This window comes from Pongo pygmaeus, chromosome 2, assembly GCF_028885625.2.
Source record: "Pongo pygmaeus isolate AG05252 chromosome 2, NHGRI_mPonPyg2-v2.0_pri, whole genome shotgun sequence".
NCBI lineage: Eukaryota > Metazoa > Chordata > Mammalia > Primates > Hominidae > Pongo > Pongo pygmaeus.
The window spans coordinates 144,731,611-144,750,085 of NC_085930.1; the positions used below are offsets into that span (position 1 = coordinate 144,731,611).

The 18,475-nt window shown below is 37.5% G+C and overlaps 1 protein-coding gene across 5 annotated transcripts in view; it reads left to right on the forward strand.

Moving 5' to 3' along the window:
- The window catches only part of PPP2R3A (protein phosphatase 2 regulatory subunit B''alpha), a 181,546-nt gene that overhangs the window by 98,668 nt on the left and 64,403 nt on the right, over positions 1-18,475 (forward strand). For all 5 annotated transcript variants that reach the window (XM_054480612.2, XM_054480616.2, XM_054480613.2 and 2 more), the window contains 3 exons: positions 5,672-5,746; positions 13,512-13,598; positions 17,439-17,595. In XM_054480612.2, coding sequence (XP_054336587.1) covers positions 5,672-5,746; positions 13,512-13,598; positions 17,439-17,595 — 319 coding nt within the window. The remainder of the gene's footprint in view (positions 1-5,671; positions 5,747-13,511; positions 13,599-17,438; positions 17,596-18,475) is intronic.

Consider the following 18,475-nt stretch of genomic DNA (forward strand, 5'->3'; position numbering starts at 1 on the left):
AACATTCAACCATATTTATATAATCAAAATATCACAAAAACATTTTAGTTTATAGCATCTAAAATCACTGTGTGGATAATCTATAGAAAATTTTATTGTGGTTGTAGAACAGTATGAAAAAAACCTGCACAGCATAAAAGTCAAAATATTGCCAATAAAATATGAAGGTAAAAGAGGGAGAAGAAGAGAGAATAAGGATGGGTTGCTATTATCCTATGTAAAAGGAAAATAAGGAACTAAGATGAATGAAAATTAGATGGATAAATACAAGTTTTGCAGCTTTCAAAGATAATCAACCAAAGAACTGAACATCATAACCTCAACTATTGGGATAGGGGAGTAAAGTAGGACAGTATAAATGAGCTAAATCCCATGTTTCCTAGCAAAGAATCAATATTTTCTAAAGTTGATAAAGTGATAATTATAATATAGTTTTTAATTACATTTTCATTAAATATATGTTTAGTTATAGAGGTAACCAGCAAAAGACCTAAAAGTATAAATGATTGGAAAGAAGTGGGGCTAAAGATGAAAGGGTGGGGTAGGTTAGTAGAATGTTTATTTATATAAATGCTTGTATATGCCTTGATATTTTATACTGTGTGTGTATATATAAATTTTTTTAAGTTTTTATTATGGAGAATTTTGAAATGCATACATACTGGTGTAGCAAAGCCTTATGTACCCCTCACCTAGTCCCAGTAATGATCAGAAATTAAGAAGGCAGAGAATAAAAAACCAATAGCACTTTCAATAAATTGAAATTTTGGTTATGGGAAAATATTAACAAAAACCAACAACTAACTAATTTGATTAAGAAAAAAGGGAGAATACACTGATATACAAAATAAATAACAAGGAGGATCTTCCTCTGTTGCCCAGGCTGGAGTGCAGTGGCACCATCACAGCTCAGTGCAGCCTCAACTATGTGGGCTCAAGCAATCCTCCCACCTTAGCCTCCCAAGTAGTTGGGACAACAGATGTGCACCACCACACCCAGCTAATTTTTAAATTTTTTATAGAGACAAGGTCTTGCTATGTTGCCCAGGCTGGTCTTGAACTCCTGGGCTCAAGTGACCCTCCCGCCTTGGCCTTGTAAGTGCTGGAATTGCAGGTGAATCACTGCACCCAGCCAGAAGAAACTTTTTTAAAACCAGAAAAGGCTACTTTGCAGACATCTAGGAAAATAAATTTGAAAACCTAGATGAAATGGACAGTTTCCTAGGAAAATACATATGACCCAAATTGACTCCATTTGATTTAGAAAGGTAAACAGACTAGCTTTTATAGAATAAATACAGATATTTTTTACAAAACTGCACAAAAAAGCACAAGGCCCAGGTAGTTTTACAGGGGAATTCTACCAAACCTTCAACAACCGGGTAGTTCAAATGCTCCATAACTTATTTCAGAGTATTGAAAAGGAAGGAAAATTTCAAACTCCTTTTATGAAGCAAGTATAACACTGATACCTAAATCAGGAAAAGACAATCCAGAGAATAAAACTGCAAACAAATATAGCTTCAAGATTAATGATAAAAGGTAACAAAATATTACCAAACAATATACGATGACCAAGTGGGATTTATTCCAGGAAGGCAAGATTGTTTTAATATTAGGATATTTATTGTGTTAAGCTGCTCTTGCATTGCTGTAAAGAAATAACAGATACTGGGTAATTTATAAAGAGAAGAGGTTTAATTGGCTCACAGTTCTGCAGGCTTTACAGGAAGTATGGTGCTGGCATCTGCTTGGCCTACAGTGAAGCCTCAGGGAGTTTTCAGTCATGGCAGAAGGACAAGGGGGAAACCAGCATCTCACTTGGCAAGAGCAGGAGCAAGGTGTGGGGGAGTTGCTGCACACTTTTAAACAACCAGATCACACGAGAACTCACTATCTTGAGGACTGCACCAAGAGGACGATGCTAGATCATTTAAGAGAAATCCACCCTATGATCCAGTCACCTCCCACCAGGCCCCCATTTGCAACACTGAGGATTACAATTCAACATAAGATTTGGCAGGGAAATAGATCCAAACCATATCATTTATTGATGTCGTATGTTATATCTAAGGAAAAAAAATTTCTCTGTATTTTAGATACTTTCTTAACATGATGAAATACATATACCTTAGTGTTAAAGCCAATATCTTATTTAATGGGAAAACACTAGAGGCACTTCAACAAATATCAGGAACAAGGCAAGGATGCCCACTATCTCCATTACTATTCAGCATTTTACTGTAGTAATTGTGTAAGAGAAAACAATTAGAAGCATAAGATTGGTTAAAGAAGTAAAAGTATCTTGTTGCAGATGACAGTGAAGTTTGAAAATTCAGAAAAATTAGTAATAAAACTAAATAAAATATTAAAGTAGGAGGAAATAAAATTAACACAGAAAAATCAATAGATTTGCCACTTCTGACCAAGAAGGAGTAACAGGGACTGGATTTACCTTCCCACTTGAAACAACGGAAAGTAACAGACAGGAAATATAAAACAATGGGTTTTCAAGATGGTGCACATCAGGCAACAAACGAGTGATTCATTCCTGAGAGACAGAAACAAAGTGAGTCTTACGATTGAGAGAGCATACCACCTTGAGAAAGTTTTCTAGTCATAGTGCAAGAATGGGAAACCCAGGCTGAGTTAAGTGGACTCCTTGAGTTTAGGAGACAGAGAACCAAGGTGACTAGAATTCTCTGGACAGAGTACCAAAGAGGAGAGAACTGCATGGAGAACAATCCTCAGAGATCTTCAGAAGTTCCTCTGTGAGTATTCAGCAGAGTACTGATCAGCAAATAGATGAGGAAACTAACCAAAGCTGAGCAATATATGGAATCAACCTAAGTATTAGTGAATGAAGGCATAAAGAAAATGTAGTGATGTACACAATGAAATACTATTCTAGTAGTAATGGGCACCTTTCACATCCAGATTTGGTTTCAAATACCATTCTCCAATGAAAGGAACCAGGGCTTCTTAGACAAAAGGTTCATATACCAGGGCTGGGGCAAGGAAAATACAAGATAAACATGGGTCATCTTATGCCAGAAAATATGAAAGTCCCCATAAAAACACAGGGGCATATCAAGAGAACACAGGTGGCCGGGCGCAGTGACTCATGCCTATGATCCCAACATTTTGGGAGGCGAAGGCAGGCAAATCGCTTGAGCCCAGGAGTTCGAGACCAGCCTGGGCAACATGGTGAAACCCCATCTCTACTAAAAAACAGAAACTCGGCATGGTGGCACACACCTGTAATTCCAACTACTCGGGGCTGAGGAAGGGGGATCACTTGAACCTGGAAGGTAGAGGTTGCAGTGAGCCAAGATGGAGCCACTACACTCCAGTCTGGGTGACAGAGTAAGACCATGTCTCATTTATAAAAATAAAAAGAGAACACAGGAGCCAACCTGAAGGAGCTCCTAATGGCCAAAGCTAGATCAATTTGAGCAACAAATTGATGATAGTATAGGATTATAACCCATAGAATGAAATAAATACCTATGAGTCTGCGCTGTTAAAAAAAAAAAAGTAAATAGGCCAGGCATGGTGGCACACGCCTGTAATCCCAGCTACTCGGAAGGCTGAGGCAGGAGAATTGCATGAACCCAGGAGGTGGAGGTTGTAGTGAGCTGAGATCGCACCACTGCTGCCCTCCAGCCTGGATGACAGAGCAAGACTCCGTCTCAAAAAAATAAAATAAATAGGAGAGAAGAGACAGCTCTTCCTTATAGAAGATTTCCAGTTAAGAAATGTAGACGGAATAGAAACAAAATCACTATTAAGTAAACACTACAGTGTAAATGTTGCAGGCATAATCTAACGCTACAGTGTAAATGTTGCAGGCATAATCTAACAGTAGATGCTAAAATGAATGAGATAAATTTTGAGGAGAAATAGGATATTGACACACTCAAAAGCATCTGCCTCCATGATATTTATCAATTAGTAAGGGAAAATAGCAACTTTACAGTGGAGAACGCAGCAGACACCACTTGAACTAAGTGTGATCAAAGTTAACATCACCAAATGAAGACATACCAACATCACATACCCTCTGTATTACGTATGCCCAGTGATGCACTGAAAAGGACTCATCACTTCTGTGGTCCTCCTGCCAAAAATGTGTAACCTTAATCATGACCAGACATCAAACAAAACCAAATGGAGAGACATTCTACAGAATAACTGACCAAAACTCATTAAAAGCATCAAAATCATAAGGGAAGACTAACGAAGTTTCACAGATTGGAAGAGACCAGTGAGACACAAAAGCTAAATGCAGTGTAAGATCCTGGAGCAGAAAAAGACATTAGTGGAAAAACTAGTGAGATTTGAGTAGTTACATATCTTATCCATGTTCGTTTTCTGGTTTTGGTCACTATACTATTGTTTGTGACTTGTTACCATTAAGGGAAGCTGGGAGAGGAGCATAGGAAATTTTTCTGTAATAAGATTATTTCCAAATAAAAAGTTAGCCAGGCGTGGTGGCTCATGCCTGTAATCCCAGCACTTTGGGAGGCCGAGGGGAGTGGATCACTTGACACCAGTAGTTCAAGACCAGCCTGGCCAACATGGTGAAACCTTGTCTCTACTAAAAATACAAAAATTAACCTGGTGTGGTGCCACATACCTGTAGTCCCAGCTACTCAAGAGGCTGAGGCATGAGAATCCCTTGAACTTGGAGAGGCAGAGGTTGTCATAAGCCGAGATCATAGCACTGTACTCCAGCCTGGGAGGCAGAGCGAGAGTCTGTCTCAAAAAATAAAAATTATGTAATGTGTATAATAATAAGCCTAAAAAAAGTTAAAGAAATAAGTCCATTGGTTTGAGACTGTGTATTGGTAAGTATTATAGCTAACTGCTCTGAAGAAACAGAAGAGATATACTTGATGTCTGTCTGTTGATGACAAGCCAATTAATAGATTATATCTGTAATGGCATAGCTATTTCCTCTGGTTAATTAATATTGTGATTATCTCTATTAGATCCTCTGGGCTCATTCAGAATGCTTTAAAAATCTAATTGGAAAATAAAAACAGTATTTTAAGGTTTTAATATTCCAATAGTCTTCAATGAGAACAAGATTAAAGATTTAAAAATAAATAAAATTCTAATTTGAGAAATGATTTATCCACACAATTATGTTAAAATCTGATGGGCATTAACTGGCTTGCACAGCTTAACAAAGACAGATTCAAACTGCTTGACTACATGGCTGCTTTTTTTTCCAAAAAGAATTTCCCATGTTTTTAGATTATGAAAGAGGATCATTTTCATTGGCTTGCATCTACTGTCCACCACATCCTTTCTGTGCAAATATGCTTTACATAATACCTCGACAATAATCTGTGGGATGAATTGCCTTGATGTGCTGTTGATGTGTTAGAATTACAGTACATACCTCGGAGATATTTGATTCACAAATTACCTAACATAGCTAAAATCAAACTTCAACTTTTTTTTAAGTATACTATGTATACAGAAAAGCACACATAAGTATGCTTATAATGAAATGAATTTAATAAAGAATTAAATTTTAAGTGCATTATTCATGATTGTAAAATAGCAAGTTTGCTCAACTGGCAGCATACAGGAAGGAAAAACTTCTATAGGCATAATTTTTGTATTATGTTAATTTAGTTTTGGTTTTGATCTTTTTCAGGATGTGGTGGATACCCACCCTGGTCTCACGTTCCTGAAAGATGCTCCAGAATTCCACTCCCGCTACATCACCACGGTAGGCTGAGTCATTTTTTTTCTTAATCTAACTCCATAAGTCACCTTTTTATTACCATCTGCTATCCAGAATTTCAAGTATCTGTGCAAAAGGTAACATGGGTTATAATGATTATTTTAAGTGGAAGGAAGCTAAAATAAAATTGAATTCATAATTTCTTCATTTTTATCTATTTTCCTTCTTGTTTGTGCCCAATACTTACAAAATTAAAGTAATATATTCCTTCTGTCTGGTCTTATGAGGCATATCTTTTTCTGTGTTATGAATATTGATATCCAGTTGATCTTTAGCATTTCCAAATAAGACTGAAAAGAATTTTCAACAGCCTGTCCCTGTCCCAGAAAAACAGATTGGTCTCTAGTACCTCAGAGTTAGAACTGGACATGATAATGAGAAAATAGCTTGTGTGTAATCAGAAAACGATGTAAGAATTTAAAACAACATGATCACAATCTCATTTTGTAAGGAGCTCGCACTCTGTATTTCTCAGGCACAGCCTCATTTGGTCAGTCCCAGTTAGGTCAGGAATTATGAGTGAGCACACACAGGCCCACAGGGCATGGAGTAGCCATTTCATGCACTCTGCTCTAGCTCCCACATTATCTTTGGGGACATTCCACAGACCAGCCCCAGGGCCATTTACCAGACACATTCTCAAGTGAGATGGCCCTGGCATGTAGCTCAGATTCCTCAGCTAAACAGGGCAGTCTCCTCTGAGGACCACCCTCCTATACTTAGGGTACGGTTTGTTAGCCAAAGATATGTTAGGTCCTGCCGAGTTACGAAATACTACTGTTTTCTTTTTCTCCTGTAGGAACTTTATTTTTCATTCAGTCCTTTTGCATTGGCTCTCTTATGTCAGTATAAAACTTTGTAAGATTTTATTTGAGCCAGAAGGTGTCACTGTTATTTAAGACAATCTCAGAAGTTATTTTTTCCTGTTAACCATGACACTCTACTAAATTACCTCTACCACAATCAACCTGGCCTGTCGCCCTCATTTCAAACTTGGTTTATTTTTAATTGGTCTCCCTGTTACCACCCTAATTGCCCCATAGTCTAGCCTCCACAGAGCAAACAATTGTCCTTTTAAAACATCAGCCAGATCATGTCACTCCTCTGCTCAAACCCTGCAGTAGTGTCCCAGCTCACGTAGAATAAAAGCCAAGTCCTTGCCAAGATTCTCCATAATCCTCCTATACCCTGGCAAGCCCTATTCTCTCATCTTATCTCCTACCTCCCACTCGTTTGCTTACTCTGCTTCAGCCACCATGAGCAAACCAAACCCACTTCTGCCTCACATGCTTTGTTCTTCCTCTTTCCTTTGCTTGGAATGTTCTTCCTACAGATTTCCACATTGTCACTCCCTCACTTCATCCAGATATCTGCTCGGTTCCCTTATTTAGTGAGGCCCTCCCTGATCACTCTCTGTTTTTGTAACCCTTCTTCCTCTGCCCCTCCCCCTACACTCTATTCCTTTGTCCTGCTTTATTTTTCTTCTTAGCTCCTATCATCTGATATTTAATTTTTTGTTTGTCCATCTCCTATCATCTGATATTTAATTTTTTGTTTGTCCATCTCCGTCTCTATAATATAAGCTCCATACAAGCCGGAACTTTGTCTATATCCTCGGTACCTAGAATATTCCCTGGCATATAGTAGACACACAGTCAATATGTACTGAGTGAATACATGAAATTATCCATGTTTAAGAATTCTAGGCCGGGCACAGTGGCTCATACCTGTAATCCCAGCACTTTGGGAGCCCAAGGCAGACAGATTACTTGAGGCAAGACATTCAAGACCAGCTTGGCCAACATGGTGAAACCCCGTCTCTACTAAAAATATAAAAATTAGCCAGGTGTGGTGGTGTGCACCTGTAGTCCCAGCTACTCAGGAGGCTGAGGCACGGGAATCGCTTGAACCCAGGAGGTGGAGGTTGCAGTGAGCTGAGATTCTTGCCCCTGCACTCCAGCCTGGGAGGCAGAGTGAGGATCTGTCTCAAAAAAAAGGATTCTACACTAGCTCTGGCTACAATCCCAAAGAGAATTATTGGGTTCTGAATATTGACTATTCTGAAAACTCAGGGCATATTAACAGCATAATTTAGACTCTTAAGAGTTAGAAAAGATCTTAGAAATAAACTAGTCCAAACTAGTTGGAATTAAACTAGTCCAAACTGTTGGCATGCATTCTTAGAGATATTAAAGAACAAAAGAGTAAAATGGAAATAAGTCTTCTTTATGGTTCTAGTTTGATATTTCTTTTTTTTCTTTCATGATCTTAATGAACACATAGTTTGATATTTTTTGAAGTACTTGGACATTCGATGGTATTTGGTCATCTAGCAAGTTGTCCCCAGGAAGTTTTTTGGTTTTTGTTTGTTTGTTTGTTTGGGTTTTTTTTGAGACGGAGTCTCACTCTGTCGCCCAGGCTGCCGTGCAGTGGCACGGTCTTGGCTCACTGCAAGCTCCGCCTCCTGGGTTCACGCCGTTCTCCTGCCTCAGCCTCCCAAGTAGCTGGGACTACAGGCACCCGCCACCACGCCTGGCTAATTTTTTGTATTTTTAGTAGAGACGGGGTTTCACCATGTTAGCCAGGATGGTCTCAATCTCCTGACCTCGTGATCCGCCTGCCACGGCCTCCCAAAGTGCTGGGATTGCAGGCATGAGCCACCACGCCCAGCCATCCCCAGGAAGTTTTATGATTTTAGAGTGAAAAGCCACGAAACCATTTTGTTCACATATAATTCACATTTTCTGAGAAATACTGTCATGTTATTAATAGTTGAACAAAATGAACTACACTGGTGAATTAATAGAGTATAGTTAATTATCTCTGCTGTAATATTTTCATGGCGTTTGTATGTAACTTTACATTTGTTAAATTTCACTTGGTTATTAACATTATGCTGCTTTATCTCCAATGCACAAAAGTGAATCCATTACTCAGAACTAGCCATTTACGTGTAAAATACTTGTGATAAAATGATGATAATATGGCAACTCAAAACAGCACCATAACATAAATAGTAAACAAGACCTAATTGGGAACACTTCACGTGACTATGTACTGAGATAAGTGAATAACTGCCATTGTGATAAACTCACAAAAAGGGCAAATAAAAAGTATAAAAACGATTATCTGGAAATAGAGTTGTATTAGACTGGTTATCTTCTCAGTGCCTTTTCTGTTATGAAACTTGGTCAAATAATGGCATGAAGTCATTGAAACTGTTGCATTATTTCAGAGTACAGTGAGTTTTTCTAGAACAAATGTAAAATAAGGCCTTCTAGTATGAAATTAATTTTGTTAGACATAAAAGTGACCAAATTAAAAAGGCATCGTTCTCTACCCTGCTCACAGCAAAAACAGTTAAGATCACACTATTTCTAAGAAACATATAAAGATCAGCCTCAGAATTAATGACAGATATCTCAGAAAAAGCAAAATCAGTTACCATGTGACTCTATTGAATGTTATATAATCTTCGTGGCATACAGTAGAGGAGAACAATTAATATGTTTGCATGCTAGTGTTACTCAGTTATTTCAGTTTGCATTTGGAAGAAACCACTGACACAGAGTATGATTCAAGTATTAGCTTATGTGAGGTACATATATGATGAAGGAAAGTTAGAAAACTTTTATTTTCTATGTATCATTGAAAGTCTATGTTACAGGAAAAGGCAATTTGTTTAGTTAATTATTTTGTCAGCTGTTTTTAGACTGGAAAGATAGACCACCAGCTATGTGTACAGCAAAGAAGGACATCATTACCCAGAAAAAAAGAGATTGAACCTAAAGTCAGTCTGTATTCTTGTTCATTTCCAAAAAAGTTGAGCAGTTGAGAAATAAGCCTTTGATATTGAATGAAAATGAAGATTAGAAATACCAGCAAATCACAGCCCTTGAGTGCAGTTTTGCATGCTGTGCAAAAATTGCCAGTGAATAAAAGGTTTTGCTTATCCAAACCGACATATGCCAACTTTTGAGGAAAGAAGTGCTAACTTGAGTTTTTAAAATAAGCAATGAGATTTAAAATACTTCTTTATGACACTGGTGCTGGCAGTAGAGATATTTCTGTGGCTTGCTCCAATGGTGTGTCTTAGTGATATATTCAGTATCTTGATTGGCCAGAATCCACCACTGTAGGCTGAAATGCCAGGATTTTCCTTGTGGAGGACAAGGTACTGATTTTCCTAAGATGACTAAGCTATAGTGGAGACTGCTCACACTAAGAGCTTACCAACTCTTCCCCCTTGAAAACTTTTCCTCTTAAGAGAGAAAAAAAATATTTTTATTAGATATATTTTTTAAAGTCCTAACTCTACAGAAGACCATGAGGAAATACTATTCTGAGCCATGTTAACCAGAGAGTGAATTAGAAATCTGTTCACCACTCCTGCCAAGTGCGAACCAGGCTTCCAGCATTGGAGTTTGTTCTTCTGTACACGTACATAGTAAAAATTATTTGTAACTTCTGTGTCTGTATTTAATTCATTTGTCAAAAACTATATGACAGAGCCATCAAACATTTCCATTCCTGGTGACCTGTACTTGTGAATTAGAGGTTTCTAATTCAATAGATACCAAGAAGAAAGGAAACTGACTTACGATCTAACTTATATATCAAGTTGACCAAAGATCCCTTGGTGAAAAATGGTCAAATTTCATTTATTTCACTAGCAGAAAATAGTTATTCTAATTATGATTTATTTTAAAATTTTATTTGATATTTTAAATGGTGATGAATTTTATTTACCTAGAAGAGAGCAGTTAGAAAAACAATAATAATTAATGTAGAGTCAGCAGCTACATGCTTCACCACTAGATGGTGCTCCTGCCTCAGCCATCTAAAGTGCTGAATCAGTGATGTGGAAACCAGCAAATGTGCTGATGAAGTGTGGCCACTGAATAAGGAGATTTAGGCTATGGAAAAATGGAATACAAATACATTGTTTTATAGTATTAGATAAGTAGGTTAGCACAGGCCAAAAATAGGAAATGCCTAACAGTCAAACTGTTTGCAGATTTTAAAAATTCAAAAAGAAGAGAAAAATAAAATAAGCACGAATGGACACAGATTATAAAGTTTTATAATTTTTAACACAGTAATTTCATAAATAATATAAAGTATTTGAATATATAAATATAAATTTTAGATAGAAAACTCATACTTTAAGATAAATTTACATTCAGAATCAAGAAATAAGGACAAAAAGCTTCAACAGAAAAATGTGGTTTAATAATATATATTGAAATTGACTTTAACTCGAGAGAGGGGACATGGAATTATGATGGATGAAATTCTTAATGTTTATTTTCATACATAAATTTTCTGTGCTAAAAATCCTCCATCGTTTTTACATGAACTTCCGCCAAGCTAGTGCTAAGAATACAATATTGAGTAAGACATGTTCTCTGTCCTCAGTGACCTCAGAGTCTGAGTGGTTGGGGACAGTAGAGAAATTAGGCACTGCCTAGTCCTAGCTCCCACCTAATTCAGGAATCCTGTCATCTTCTTCCTAAATACTTGTGGTGAAAAGAAACCCAGCCACTTCATACAAACTCATTGCTTTATAGGGCTAATTTTAGGAAAGTCTTCCTTATATTGAAGCATTTCAGTATAAATGCATTTCTGTCTAGCAGTTGTAATTCTTCCCTTTGGTGCAACACAGAACAAATCAGCTTCTTCTTCCGCCCAATAGCCACTCAGATCTTGATCACATCTACACTCTAGTCTTATTTTTTCTCAAGATTAAACATTACTACATTGGTTGCATCTTTCACAATCATTTTGAATATAGTTACACTTACCTGTTTTGTGGTTTTTGCACATTATATATGATTCTATCTATAAATAATAGACAAAAATACTGATATATGTGAAATACTAATTAGAGACCTTTCTTGGGTTGACATTCATCTGCTATGCAAAACTCTGAGTAGAGTTCTTCAAATAGTTATGAAGCCAACCTGTATTTCTCTAACACAAAGATAATACAAAAATCTTTGTTATGCAACTTTCAAACCTCATTATTTTATCAAGCAGTTATAGACCACCTGATATATAGAAAGCACTGTGGCTGGGCGCAGTGGCTCATGCCTGTAATCCCAGCACTTTGGGAAGCCGAGGCAGGTGGATCACGAGGTCAGGAGATTGAGACCATCCTGGCTAACACGGTGAAACCCCGTCTCTACTAAAAAACAAAAAATTAGCCAGGCATGGTGGCGGGCGCCTGTAGTCCCAGCTACTCGGGAGGCTGAGGCAGGAGAATGGCATGAACCCGGGAGGTGGAGCTTGCAGTGAGCCGAGATTGTGCCACTGCACTCCAGCCTGGGTGACAGGGTGAGACTCTGTCTCAAAAAAAAAAAAAAAAAAGCACCATATAAGTTACTGGAATACATGTCAAGAAAGACCTGGTCTCTTAGTGTTTGGAGGTGATGATGGTCAGGTGCACCAGTGTTTGGAATGTAACCACGGGGACAGCTAAAGGAGGCTCAGGTGGCAGTGGGAGCACAGAAGGCAGAGCTCTAGTCAGTCCCTGTCCTGGGGCCTCCCATGGAGTGTGGCACTTGAGCTCAATTCTGTAGGGTCAGAGGGGTTAGCACTGATAGCAGGGGTGGGGTGGTGAGCACCGGACAGCTGAAATCTAGACCTTCATCCTGATGCTAGTTTTTCCCTGTTTAGAACAGTTGAAGAATCACTCTCTCTGCTGAAGAATGCAGAAAAGAAAGGTGGTTTAGTCCCTCATTGGCCTACTATTGAGAAAGATGTCCAAATATCTTGCCTTATTTGTTCTCGCACCAAAATATCTTGAAAAAGAGATCTAATCTCTTCCATGATAAAACCACCAAAGATACAGGATTTCTGTGACTATCAAAATAAAAGCAGAATGCACCCCCCCCCCCCAAAAAAAATAAAGCTGTTTAAATTGCTCTTTTTAGCACTGCTTCCTTTGGGAGAAGAAAAATAATCAGTGAAAGGGAAATGAAGTGGGTAGGAATGACTGCAGGTAAAATTGTTAAGAATGCACTGTGACCTCCTACCTCCAGGATTGCAGCTTCCATCTTCCTTCTCTGATCTTCTCCTACACCACAGCACACATCCTCAATCTAGACACATTTGCTTCTTATCTCCTCTTCTCCCATTCTATCCAAGGTTTTCTCCAGAGTTGCAATTCTGCTAAACCCATTAAAACACCAGCTAATAACAAAGATGTTCATGCCCAAATAAAAGTTAGGATATAAATTATCCCAGATGTATTTGAATTTCCGTAGAGTCTAGAAGACGAAGAGTCTTCAAGACTCAAGTGAATAAGGCTATAATAACCAGAATAAGGCCCTCTTGAATCATACCACCTTGATAGCCATCCTTCTGACCAGTTAATCAATCATTAGGCCAACCCAGCAGATACTTCCCGCCTCATACGCCTTCCCAAAACTCTGAGCCCCATAAGCATTACTTGAATCAGGCATCACTGTATAAATTAGAGGTAAACAAAAGAAGTGATGTGACAGCAGTTGGGAAGTGAAGACTTGTGAGCAGAGAATGTTTTTTTGTTCTTCTTGGAAGTACAGAGGCAAATCCAAAATATATAGATGTAGATTTAAAATTACAGTGCTGATTTTTTACTAGGAATTACACTTAATCAAAAAGCTAAAAGTTAAATTGGTCCCAAGTATGTTCATAAGATGGCCTTTGAGAAAGTAGTGGAGATCTTTAATGTTTTTATTTGGTTTTATTTTCCTTTTGGAACCAGGTTATTCAGAGAATATTCTACACAGTCAACAGATCTTGGAGTGGAAAAATTACTTCGACAGAGATAAGAAAAAGCAACTTTTTGCAAGTATGCCTTTCATTAGAATTCATGTGTAATGAGCAATTTAGATAATTTTCTTACTTTAACAAATATTTGAGTGCTTACTCTGTTCAAAGCACTGTCACTGCTTTCAGTCATTAAGCATTTATCAAATACCTGTCATGGGACGCTGGAATGTTTTGGGTGAGGGGGTAAAAATGAAGAGAATAATAAGGGATCTCTGCCTGAAGGCATGCACTCTGGAGCAAAAGAGTGAAGTGTACAGACACTAAACCTGACTTGATAAATTCCATAGACATGGATAAAACATACAGAGGTGGCTTCACAATAGATAAGCCTGGAGAGGTGGGCTGGGGCTAGGTTGGGAACGGTCTTGGAAAGGCCTTGGAAGATTTTAAACTTGATCCTTTCAGCAATGACTCTGTATCCAGCACCTGCTAGAGAAAAGTACTAAAAATTCCTTTTAAGAAAGAATACATTTCATTCAATTATTTTATTTCATATTACCAAATGAGAGAGAAAGTGTTGACCACTAGTGGGAGCCTTTTACCGAAGTAATCTTCATGCCTGATTGTTTAAGCTTCTGTAAACATAAAGTGAAATTGTTCACACTTGGAAGAAAATGAAATGTTTTATTTTTAAGAATCATACTAAATGGAATTTAGGCTAATAATACAACCTTATTTACTCTTTATTTTTTCCTATCTTCATCTGAGACAGAGTAATGAAGACTTGGCAAAATTAGCAGTCCATGATGGATATACAAACTTTTTTTATTCTAAAATGAACAGTCATCATCACAGTCAGTGTTGATATTTATTGAACACCTGATGCCTGCCTGGGCTCTCAGTAGGTAATATGGGATGGGTTAAAATGGCAGTAATTCCATAATACCTCAAGAGTAATGATAATAATCCCCCACTTTCCTGAAGCACATTATAGGTTGTAGTTTCTGAATCATTTTTATAATCCATAATTTTTTTTTTTTTTTTTTTGAGACAGAGTCTTGCTCTGTTGCCCAGGCTGGAGTGCAATGGTGCGATCTGGGTTCACCACAGCGTCCGCCTTCTGGATTCAAGCGATTCTTCTGCCTTAGCCTCCTGAGTAGCTGGGACTACAGGCGTGTGCCACCATGCCCAGCTTATTTTTGTATTTTTAGTAGAAATGGGATTTCACTGTGTTGGCCAGGCTGGTCTCGAACTCCTGACCTCGTGATCCACCTGCCTCAGTCTCCCAAAGTCCTGGGATTTACAGGCGTGAGCCACCATGCCTGGCCTAATCCATATTTTTCTTTTTTAGCTTTTAAAATTAATCCTTTTTTTTTTTTTTTTTACCAGTGATAAAATTTGAGGCCCAAATATACTTAAATGATTTGTATAAGATCACACAAAAGTAAGTTGCTGAACTGGAAAAAGAACTCAAGTGTTCTGCTTCCTAGAGCATGATTTATTTTCTCCTCCCTTTCCTTCCCTGCCCCTTTCCTTAGTCCTCCTCTTCGTACTTAAACAATATTCATAAAACATTCAAATAATATGAGCACATCTAGAGTAATAAACAGAAGTCACTATTCTTCACTCTACCATTTTACCCCCTTTCCCCAGAGGGGGACCCATATCATCTGTGGTTTTATTCTCTTATAAATATATACATGTAGTATATAGTTTTGTTTTGTATGGCTGCTACTTTGAGGGTTTTCAAAAAATATATGGGTTCATACTATTCGGTTAACTTGGTTTTTTCACTTAACAGTGTCTCAGGGTTTTTTTCATTTCCATTCATGTAAGTCTATCTCATTCTTTCAACTACTGCATAATCAATTGCATGGCTAAACTGTAATTAATTACATATTCCTCTATTGATGTCCAAATCGTTTTCAGATTTCCTCTATTACAATGATGCAATGAACATCCTTGTTCCCTCCTCTTGTATGGGTTATGAGTAAGAATGTCTGTAGAATAGACCGCTGGAGGGAAAATCCTGGATCAAATAGTATGTGCATTTTTAATTTGGTGGATTCTGCCAAGTTACCCTCCAAAAAGCCTGCACTGCTTTCACTTACATACTCACCAACAAAAGTTGCTGTCGTCTTCATTTTATGCCAATCCAGTGGGTAAAAGTGATAGCGCTTTGCTTCTAAATATGTGCTTTATTGTAAGTGTTCTGCTTCTTACATATCAAAGGACATTTTATAAAACAAAATATTATGAGCAAGTTTGGAAGACAGAAGAAAAACCATATTTTATCACCCTTATACAACTAGTATCATTTTTGTCTGTATTCATCTAGTCTTATTCATATGTATATATGCATTTTTAGGATTTTACGTAGTTCTTAGTGCGTACGATCTTATATCCTATATTTTGTACTTACTATATCATGGTTTTCAGTATAAACTTTATAATTTTTACTAGCTGCATAATTTTCTATCCAGCAGATTTACCATAACTTAATAATTATGTTGTTTTTAGTTTGCCAGAGCACTTTGGTTTTCCAGTGTTTATATTTTAAAAAATAATTTTTTGTCAGAATACTAACATTTGTGTTATGAAATAGTCCTCTTTGTCCCTCATGTGTTTCTTTTTTCTTTTTTTTTTTTTTTTTTGAGACGGAGTTTTGCTCTATCGCCCAGGTTGGAGTGCAGTGGCTCGATCTCGGCTCACTGCAACCTCTGCCTCCCGGTTTCAAGCAATTCTCTGCCTCAGCCTCCCAAGTAGCTGGGATTACAGGCTCCTGCCACCACACCCAGCTAATATTTGTATTTATAGTAGAGATGGGGTTTCACCATCTTGGCCAGGCTGGTCTTGAACTCTTGACCTCATGATCCACCTCCCTCAGCCTCCCAAAGTGCTGGGATTACAGACATGAGCAACCGCACCCAGCCCGCTTATGTTTTTCACCTTGCATTCCATATTAATATTGATACATGTTTATTTTTGTTAAATGTTTTTGTTAAACCGTGTATGTTTGGCCATCTTTTTTTTAACCTTCCTTATATTTTTTTGGATGTATCCCTTATAGATGCATATAGGTAGATCTATTTTGGGGGCATGGTTTTGATACTCAATCAAAAAAATATTTTAATAGGGAGACGTATCACTTATCTTTATTGTGACTATTCATATATCTGATTTTATTTCTGCCATTTCGTTTTTTTATATTTCTTACATTCTTTTGTGCTTTTATTTTTCTTTCTGAATCTTTCACTTCTGAAAATGTCCTTATTTATCTGCCCACTTATGTAATAATTTGGCTGACAACAGAATTGTGGTGGGTTCGGTATCATTGATTCTGGATTTTGCCGTAGGGGAGTACAGTGAGTCAGGGAAGACCCAGGTTTACTTCCAGCTCAGGGCCCTGCATCTCTACCTGCCATGCCTATGCCAGGCCACCATGTATCATCACTATTGTATATATGAGTAACCTTTGTGATATAAACTTAATTTTGTTACAAAACGAAACCCTATATGTTGATGCCTACCCCTCTTAATATTGCTCACATAACTTTGAAAAATTAAAAACAGTATTTGTTTCTGGCCAAGTAATTAAGACTATGATCTAATTGCTCTTTTCATGCCAGTCTCTGACCTCTGACCAACTATAGTCCCCAGGGTAATGGTTCTTCCCTTCCCCTGCTTTTACATCCTCCACAGCATCCAACCCTTCACTGAGCATATTACAGAGCTCAGTAAATGCTTATAGATTGATTGGTTGATTAAAGATAGGATGAGGTTGCCTATTAAAGGGTTTCTGATTTGGTACCAGAAAAAAATTTTAAATTCAGTTTAAAACAGAAATTCGCTAGACTCTGCACAGTGGCCAAAGCTGCTTTTTCATAATGTTTAAATTCTTATTTTCATATAATTTCAGACCCTAGCACTTTTGGAAGAAGAGGAAGATATAAACCAAATTACAGATTACTTCTCCTATGAACATTTCTATGTTATTTATTGTAAATTCTGGGAACTAGATACTGATCACGACCTCTACATCAGCCAGGCCGATCTGTCTCGATACAATGACCAGGGTAAGTGATTCTGTAGATGCTAAGACTTAACCATTTTAAAGAGTTATATAAATTATCACTACTCATTATGAGAAATTCCCATTTGCTAAATTCTAAACCTAATCAAGTCCTCTCTACAGGCCAATAATTTTTAAGAGGGGATGAGTGAAGATAATATAATTTTTTATTAAATTAATAAAAGGCCAGATGTAGGAGAAGGAGTTTGGAAGTAAGTAGCCAATCACAGTCTTAGTTTTGATAAAGCGATGAGTCTTTATACTGGTGTGTATTTTCTGATGATGAATTGAATAAGATCCACACCTGTGTAAATCTGTTTGAAAGAGAATACGTATACACCTTTATAACCCTTCCCACTTAACAATATTTCTATAAAAAGCCAAGCATGAAAATAATGTTTCTAACTTGCCAAGTTTTATTTTCAAGGATTCACAAAAATTTACTTTTGGAAATTTTGTTCCAGAAAGATATGTCTCTGCAGATGAATTTTGTGTGCTTTCTTTTGTCAGAAAACAAAAAATTACATATCACATGATAATACCTTTTTGCTTCATTTTTGCCAGCAGTAAATCTAGAACCTATTGCCTACTGATTTAATATCCTTGTTTTTTTTGAGACAGCGTCTCACTTTGTCACCTAGGCTGGAGTGCAGAAGCATGAATACGGCTCACTGTAACCTCAGCCTCCTGGGCTCAAGCCATCCTACCACCTCAGCCCCTAAGTAGCTGGGACTACAGGCATATGCTACCACACCTGGCTAATTTTTTTTGGTTTTTTTTGTAAAGATGGTGATATGGTTTGGCTGTGTTCCTACCCAAATCTCATCTTGAACTGTAGCTCCCATAATCCCCACTTGTTGTGGCAGGGACCTGGTGGCAGGTAA